At 54.2% G+C, this 8,351-nt stretch overlaps 1 protein-coding gene across 1 annotated transcript in view; it reads left to right on the top strand.

The window, feature by feature from the left end:
- Positions 1-290: 290 nt before the first annotated feature.
- Positions 291-8,351, top strand: part of RPH3AL (rabphilin 3A like (without C2 domains)) — a 74,080-nt gene continuing 66,019 nt past the window's right edge. The window contains 3 exon segments of the mRNA XM_016201892.2: positions 291-396; positions 4,319-4,462; positions 7,230-7,359. Coding sequence (XP_016057378.2) covers positions 320-396; positions 4,319-4,462; positions 7,230-7,359 — 351 coding nt within the window. The 5' untranslated portion in view covers positions 291-319.

Below are 8,351 nucleotides of genomic sequence, written 5' to 3'. Positions count from 1 at the left end.
GCAGGCACCGTACTTGGAGGGAGTGGGGACAGACCCCCAGACCCCCAGAGGCTTGCCAGCTAAGTTGAAAATGCAGTTGCCCTCCCAGAATTAGGAGCCTTTTGAAAGGAGTTTGGAGGGAACAGTATTTAGCTGCAGGAGTGATTCCGGTGGTGAGACTCCAGGCGTCAGGGGGCGACGTATGGGGATAGGTTGGCAGTGCCAGTGTGTGGAGCCTGAAGGACCTGTCTGCCATCTGCACCCCAGCCAATGACATGCTCTTTCTTTTTCCGCCTCTCCGCTCAGATGTGACTCCCCACGCGGGCCGGGCACTCCAAGCATGGCCGACACCATCTTCGGCAGCGGGAGCCATCAGTGGGTTTGTCCCAATGACCGCCAGCTTGCCCTGCGAGCCAAGTGAGTACCCCCAAGGCCGAGGCAGCCCTTCCCTTCCTTCCCTGTTCCTGTTCCCCTCCTTTCTTTGGCAAGATTCAGTCCCAGGGACCCGGAGAGAGAAGTTTGGAGACAGGTGCCTATCTCATAAACACCATACTCCACACCCTGAACAGCCATTCACTCATTTGAACGCCACATGGAATTTATGTCCATGTCTCAGGTGAGGAAAGTGAGGCTGGGCTCCTTGCCCAAGTCACTTACCCAGGGCCAGGACCCAGTCTGGGATCCTTCTGACTCCCGCACCTGTGTTCTTTCTATCACAACAGGCTGCAGGGAGCCAGAGCACTTCCTTTGCCTTCTCTGGGAAGAGCATAAACCCCCTGTCGCTGAGTCTTCAGGCCCTGAGCCCCTGGAGGCGGGGAGCCTTGGGTCTCCGGAGGCCCACTTCATAGCTGAGTGCCCGGCGTTGACAGGAACAGAGTGAAGGCCGATGAATGAAGCCAGATGAATGCAGAGCTGCATCCCGGCTGTCACACGCGCACAGCCAGCCGCGGGCGTCCCAGGGCTCCTCCGCGCTCCTCTCAGGGTCTCTCTGGTTCTGGCTTGTCCCCTTGGGGTCCTGGTTTTTCTATTGTCTCTCATCCTGGTGACCCCTCAGCTCCATTTTTCTCAGGCTGCCTCTGCCTAGTGTCCCCCGATGGCTGAAGGCCAAGGGCTCTCAGATGCCTCTCCTGCCTTTCTGTTTCCCTGTCTCTCCAGGGAGTTGGGGGTCCCTGGTGTCAGATAAGCCTAAGCATCCCCTTCATCTGTCAAACTGTGTCAATTAGCAGAACCAGCATTTCCCAAATGGGACAGAGTTAAAAAAAAATTGCAATTAGATGTTATGCGCCTGCAGGGACACAGGGCAGAAACATCAAAGGGGGAGAGAAAAATTAATCTGAAATGCCCAAGAAGAGTGGAGTCCTGAGTGATTTGCAGGAATCTTTGCACAACAGTTAATTTGTCCCTCTCACCAGGGTGGCTCAGCCCCCGCAGGGGAAGAGACCAGGGAGGAAAGCAGCCCCTCTCCCTCCCTGCTCTGATGCCAGGCAAGATGATGCCTGGCTGGATACGAGGAGCGGGGGAAAGCTGTGCTCTGGTACCAGGGCTCTGTGTGACCCCTGTCCACCCCTCCATCATTTCCTTCAGTTCTCCCTGACCTTGTCTTACACTCAGCAGCAGCCAGAAGCTGTTGTAACACTTTTTAGAGAAGCAAATGCTTTTATCTTCTCCCCGGGGTGTGCTGCCTTGTGATGCCAGGCTCCTTGTGATGCCAGGCTCCGTGAAGGCGAGTACTACAAATCCCCACATCTAGGCACTGCGCTGAGGGTCCCTCTGGGAAGCCTGGGGAAATTACCCTCCCTGGCTCTAGCTCAAGTCTGTCCTTCTGTCCTCCAGCCACCATCAAACATTTTCCAAACCGCTACCATGTGCCTGGCACTGGTTGCACAGCAGTGAACCAGACCACCATGATCTCTTGTCTTAAGGCACTGTGGGTAGGAATGAGCATTATACACATAATTACCCATGTGCTTTAACAGTGGACACCGGCAATGGGGGTGAAAGGGGTGCTAACTCGATCTGAGAATTGAGAGAGGCTTCACTGAGAGTGTGATGCTTATGTTGAGTCCTGGAGGAGGGGTAAATGTTAGGTGGAAATATGGGGGAGGGGCTTCTAGAAGACGGAACAGCATGTGCAGAGGCCCTGAGGTAGAAGGAACATGGCATGAAGAGGAAGCCAGTGTTGACTTGAGTGCAGAGAGTAAGTGAGGCAGTGAATGGGCTACAAGGAAGGTGGAGAGGTGGGCAGGAGCCAGGCGGGGCAGAGCCTGGTCCCACATTCTGGAGGGGCGGTAGAGGGTCCCAGCTTGCCTCAAAATAATGTTTGAGCCCAGTGATGGAGCTATGCCTGGGCGTTATGAAAACGGAGAATGGACTCAACGCATTTTGGAGGTGATCAAGAAAAGCCTCCTGGTGAAGATCATGTCTAAAAGAGTAGGAGTGAGCCCTGGCCGGTGTGGCTTACTGGTTAGAGCATCAGCCTGTGAACTGAAGGGTCCCAGGTTCAATTCCAGCCAAGGGCACGTACCTTGGTTGCAGGCTCGATCCTGGCCCTGGTCAGGGTGTGCGCTGGAGGCAGCCAATTGGTGTGTCTCTCTCACACTGATGTTTCTTCCTCTCTCTCTCTCCCCCCTTCCACCCTCTCTGAAAAGCAATGGAAAAAATATCCTCAGGTGAGGATTTAAAAAATATATTATAATAATAATAGAATAGGAGTGAGCCAGTGGAAAGGGGGTTTAGGGAGAGGGGCGTGCTCCCCAGGTGGAGGGCACAGGGTGAGCAAAGGCCGGGAGACAGCATGCAGCCAAGAAGAACTCAGGGCACTAGGAGCATTTGTTGGTCATGCACACCGTGTGAGGCCAGGGGAACCAAGGAACAAGGGCGCCCTACTGGGGACATACAGATGGGTGCTGAGCACCCCTGAAGGTTCTTCCCCAGGGGTTGTAGCCCATCTGCATCTAGAAGCTTGAGTGGGCCTCCTTTGGCTGAGTGGAGGGGCACCGCAGGGAACACGATGCTCAGTGGCAGCCATGGGCATGATGGGACAGGGATAGGGAGCTGGGGGAGGAATCAAATGAAAACATAAATTGTCAGGGCTCAGTGGGTGATCAGATGGAGGCAGGAAAGGAGGCTCGGAGGATGCCCTGGGGGAGCCTGGCAGGGCTGTTGGCAGCTGCTAGACGCTAGACAGGAGCTCCCCTGGCCAAGACGGGAGTCGGCAGGCGTCCTCCTGGCTTGCCTTTAGAAAACCATCTAACTGTGCCCTGCCTCTCTTCTCTGAGGAATGGGAGGCCTGCCTTGCAGAATGACATGAGGTCCAGTGGAAGGGGTCTACGAGCCTCAGGCTGGCACTGGGTCCAAAGAGAGCTGGGTAGGAGCTGTGCCCACTGGAACAGGTGGCAGTGCTGGTGCTATGCCCACCCACCTGCATGTCCCCTCCAGCAGCCTTTCCCCAGCACCTTCTGAGCCTGGCATCACAGTGGATGCTCAAAAATGTGCATTGAATGAATAGCCCGTATAACTTTTCATTAAATAAATATTTGTGAAATTGATTGGGCACCTGTCTCCCCCAGCATATTGTAGTTCTCCAAGGCAGTGACTGCCATCTTGTGCATTTCTGTTCCCAGCACCTGGCACAGAATGTCTAGGAGAAGCTGAGGCCCAGGGCAGGAAGCGTGGGCCTTGGTCTGGTGTTGGCACTCCCTCCCCATCCAGAAAACTAGAAAGGGTGTGTGTCCTTCCCCTCCGCCCCGGGTCCCAGCCACAGGTGTCCTGCAGCCCAGGGGAGTGGAGACAGCTGCGCCCCGGGGGAGGCCAGCCCACCTCTCCTTCTTGCCTGCCCCGGCCACCTCTCCTCTCATCCAGCTCCATTACCCTCCTGCCCTTGAACCCTCTGTTTTCAAAATGCTGTTAATCTCCTTTTATCCTCAAGGATTATTTTAAACCTAATTACTTGTTCTTTCCTGTTCCGTAGTAAACTCCATGTCACTCTCTTCTGTGACTCAGATCTAGGTTTTCATTCTTTTCTTGCCCATCTCCTGCGCTTCTCCCTGAAAACCTCACGTGCCATGGCTGTGGCCTTGACCTTCTCCATTTGTACAGCGGGCGCATTCCCTGTTCCCGCCTCCTGAGGAGTTGAGATGGTGCTGCCATCTTTGCAGGCTGTAGCTGGCATGTGGCAGAGCCGGCACTTGGAGCCTGGCACCTCCCTGTTCCCTGAACTCCTTTCCCCTGACACAGCAGCTGGGCCTTCTCTGGACTGTCCTCAGGGGGCCTTCATGGGTATGGCAGGGGTGTTGGGGTTTGCACGGGGGTGACCTCAGGGCCTGTGTTCTCTCTCGAGGCTGCAGACAGGCTGGTCTGTGCACACCTACCAGACAGAGAAGCAGAGGAAGAGCCAGTGCCTCAGCCCGGCCGAGGTGGAGGCCATCCTGCAGGTCATCCAGAGGGCCGAGCGGCTGGACGTCCTGGAGCAGCAGAGGATCGGGTAAGGGCTGCTCTGGGCCGGGTCAGGAGCAGACCACCGGCGAGAGGAAGGCAGGGCACTTAGTGCCAGGCCAGTGGGCTGGGCGTCTTCGCCTTCATCCTACGGCTGGCTTTTCACCCCTGAGAGTGAGTCTGCTCTGCCTGAACACCCCTGGAGTGCAGACACTAACCCAGCCCATCAAAGACTCAGTATGCCCACCTGTAAGATGGGGATAGCGGCTCCTGTGTGGGCCCCGAGTGTGGGGGGTGAGTGAGTGTGGTGAAACGTGTTTGGGCTGTTCAGCTCTGCACACTTAAGGGTCAGCTGCGGTCCAGCAGCGAGGGATTTAAGTTGAGGCTGACCCCGGATTGTCCCACCTGAGACCAACAGGAGATGCTCTCCAGCTTGTTCTGAGCTTCTCTCCTGGCCTCCCACATCCAGAGCTGACTCAACACAGTCTCCAAACAGCTTTGTTGGGTCTTTTTTTGTTTGTTTAATTACAAAAGCAATTTACAGTTCCTTGAAAATCTGAAAAACACAGAAAAGCACAAGCAGGAAAACACAAATGGCAGTGCACTGCCTTGGGCAGTTCATTTGATTCTGATCTCCCTGTGCTTCTTCTATTTATCTTTTCTAGTAAGTATGTGATCATTTAAAGAAGCCAGACATTGTAGAAAGTGAAAGCACCACTACAAAGATCACTGCTGTCCCAGCAGTTTAGTGTATATGCCTCAGTAATTCTGACCTTTTACTATCATTGTGTTACAAAGAGGGTTTAGATCAGACCAACTCATCTCCCTTTTTCCCCACCTGACCTGGCTCTGGCCCTATCCTGCCCAAGGCCCTGCAAGGCGCTGTGCAGGACCACCCTCCCCCTCACCCCCCAGCTGATGATCGATACCCAGGAGGGTGTGCAGGGCTCAGTGGGCAGTGGTTATGTCAGCTCCCCCATCTAGTGGGAAGCATATGCGTCCCCTCATCCATCTGGGCTACAGCGTTTGCCTTTCCTGTGCTGCTCACATTGTCCGGCCCGCTCTGGGAGCACTGGGTTTAGCAGGGGCACAGAATGACCCAGAAGGCAGTGCCTCCGGTTAATCATCTCAGAAGGAGGAGGCAGGTACATCCAGTGTTTCATGAGTTAGGAGGCACAGGCTGGTACTGACAGGGGGTCCCCAAGAACAGGCAAGACAGAGCTGAAACTGGCTTTGCTCCAGAGGCCCTGTAGGTCCCCAGGTAAGGGAGGATACCCCTGTGGAAGTCAGGGGTGCTTGCTAGAGGGCAAGGGGGGTAGAAGCAGCCTCCTGCTCAGTCTGCTCTTTCTCGGCACCCAGGCAGAGTCATCACCTCAGGGGAGAGAGTGGGGTTGCCATGAGAGTGGGGCCTGGGTGTGAACACAGGCTCCACCTCTTAAGAGCTGTGTGACCTTGACAAGTGACTTCACATCTCTGAGCCTCAATCTTCTCATCTTTAAAATGGGGAGAAATAGCATCTTTCTCACTGGGGCACAGTGAGGGGCGAGGAGGGTGGATTACATGGGTTTTTTACATTTGTGTCCCCTTAAATGCAAAAACCCCATGGGAGGGGGTTGTGACAATTAGAGGAGATAATGTGTCTGTCCATTCACTCAAGAATTTTCACTGGAGATACTGCTGCCAACAGAACAAGTCGCTGCCAGTTTCGAGTATTGCATTATACGTTGTCATGAAGCAGGGGGCACAGTGGGCTGAGGGGCCGTGGGACCCCCAGAAGAGGCACCTACCCCAGGCTCAGTGAGGTTCAGGGAAGGCTCCTGGACACAGCAGCAGAGGTTCAAAGACAGGCTTTTTCTTTCTTTCTCCCACGTCTTCCTCTTCCCCGTGGCTCAAACCAAAGGCTTCTGCGTCATCCTGGGTCTCTCTTACCTTCCCTCACCCCACATCCATCGAGGCTGCCTCTGAAATACAGCCCATGCCAGTCTCCATCCCCCTGGGCCTCCCACCACCTCCTGCAGTCTTCCTCACCTCCAAGCCCCGCTGTCATCCTGAGTGAACTTTTAAAAATGTCACTCAGATCAAATCACTCCTCTGCTTAAAACTCCTCAGTAGCTTCACGTTGATCTTCGAGAATAATCCGAATTCCATTTTGTGACCTGCAAAGCCCATGTAATCCGCCCTCCCCACCCCTCCAGCCTGCTTTCATCCCACATCCCCTCCCGCGTGCGCAGGAGGCAGTAGGCACACCGGCCTTCTTAGCATCCTAATGCAACAGGCCCTTTCTCACTCAGAACATTCCAGGCTGTTCCCCCTGCCTGGAATGCTTCCTCCCCTAGCTCTTCACATGGTTCGGTCCTTGTCATCCTTAGCTCTCAGCTCAAACGTCCTTAGAGAGGCCTTCACTGATCACCATCTAACATGCCCCTGCCTCCCGCAGTGTCTTCCTCCCTGCCCACTTATTTTATTTCACAACGCTTTCCCCTCTAAAGCCAGTTTGTTTGTTTACTTGTGTCTGGACTTTCTCCCTTTACTGAACATAAGTTCAGTGAGAGCAGGGACCACGTCTGTCTCTGGCTTTTTTGCTACAGAATTCCCATGTCTGGAAATGTACATCATAGATGCTTAATTCATATTGGTGAGTAAATGAATGATTAGGAGTGAAAGCCAGGCAAAGAGGCGAGGCAGGGAACAGCATCCTAGGCAAGGGAACAGCACATGGGGCTGGGTGTAGGGCCGCCTTGTGGCAGCGGTGCCCGGGCAGTGGGCGGGTCGGAGCCCGGCCGCGCGTTCCTCTGACCCTGTGCCCTGTGCTGCAGGCGGCTGGTGGAGCGGCTGGACACCATGAGGCGCAACGTGCTGGGGAACGGCCTCTCCCAGTGTCTGCTCTGCGGAGAGGTGCTGGGCTACCTGGGCAGCTCGTCGGTGTTCTGCAAAGACTGCAGGAAGGTAAGGCCCTGCTCTGGCCCTGCCACACTGGCTACCAGGCCTGGACCAGCTCGGCTGCTGCTCTGTGGCTCTGCACCCTGGCTCCCAGGAATGCGTGTGTGTTTGTATGTACGTGGATAGCACATGGTTTCCTTTGCTGCTTGCCAGAGGATTGCAGCCTGAAGGCCAAACGGCCTGGCTTCTAGGGCCAGCCCTGGGGAGTGGACCTCTGGGTCTCACAGGCCCAGGTGTGAGTTCGGCTCTTGCACTAGCCATTTGACCTCAGAAAACTTGTTTAATATGTTTTATCACCGTCCTTACCTGTGAAATAGAGATAATCATAATATGTACCTTAGAGAATTATGATGATTAAATATTATATGCAAAGCTCTTAAGACCTTGTCTGGTACATTAAGTACTCAATAAATGTTATTAGTTGTTATTAAGTAAATACAATTCCCTTCAGAGCCAAATCGTATGCTAGGATTGCACTTCCTATTTTATTGGTCAAGTAGCCCGAGGGCTCTGTAGTGAATTAAAACAGGGCAACGGGATAGAGTATGACTGGGGGGGCTCTCTTAGTGCAGACCTGAACACAAGCAACAGCCAGCCCCCGGAAGATCTGGGTGGAAAAGAGTTCCACGCAGAGGGAATGGCAAGCATGCAGACCCCTGAGGCAGAAAGCAGCTGGGCATGTTCGAGGAACTAATGAGGGCGTCTGGGGGGGCAGAGGGAGGGAGAGGTGGGCACAGCCTATCACACAGAGCTTCATCAGTCAAGGTCAGGAGTTGAGATTTGATTCTAAGTTTAATGGGATGCCAGTGGAGCATTTTAAGCAGGGGTATGATGTGATCAGATTTGTTTTTAAGACATGAGCCTAGCTGCTGTCTGGTAAGTACATTGCAAGGGGACATCGAGTGAAAGCTGGAGACGAGTTAGGTAGCAATGGCCATCATTGGGAGATGATGGGGTTGGGGACAAGGCAGCATGTGGACGGGGGCCATATGCCAAGA

Source organism: Miniopterus natalensis, chromosome 17 (genome assembly GCF_054644295.1).
Source record: "Miniopterus natalensis isolate mMinNat1 chromosome 17, mMinNat1.hap1, whole genome shotgun sequence".
Lineage (NCBI taxonomy): Eukaryota > Metazoa > Chordata > Mammalia > Chiroptera > Miniopteridae > Miniopterus > Miniopterus natalensis.
This window is presented reverse-complemented; position numbering and strand designations above follow the sequence as displayed.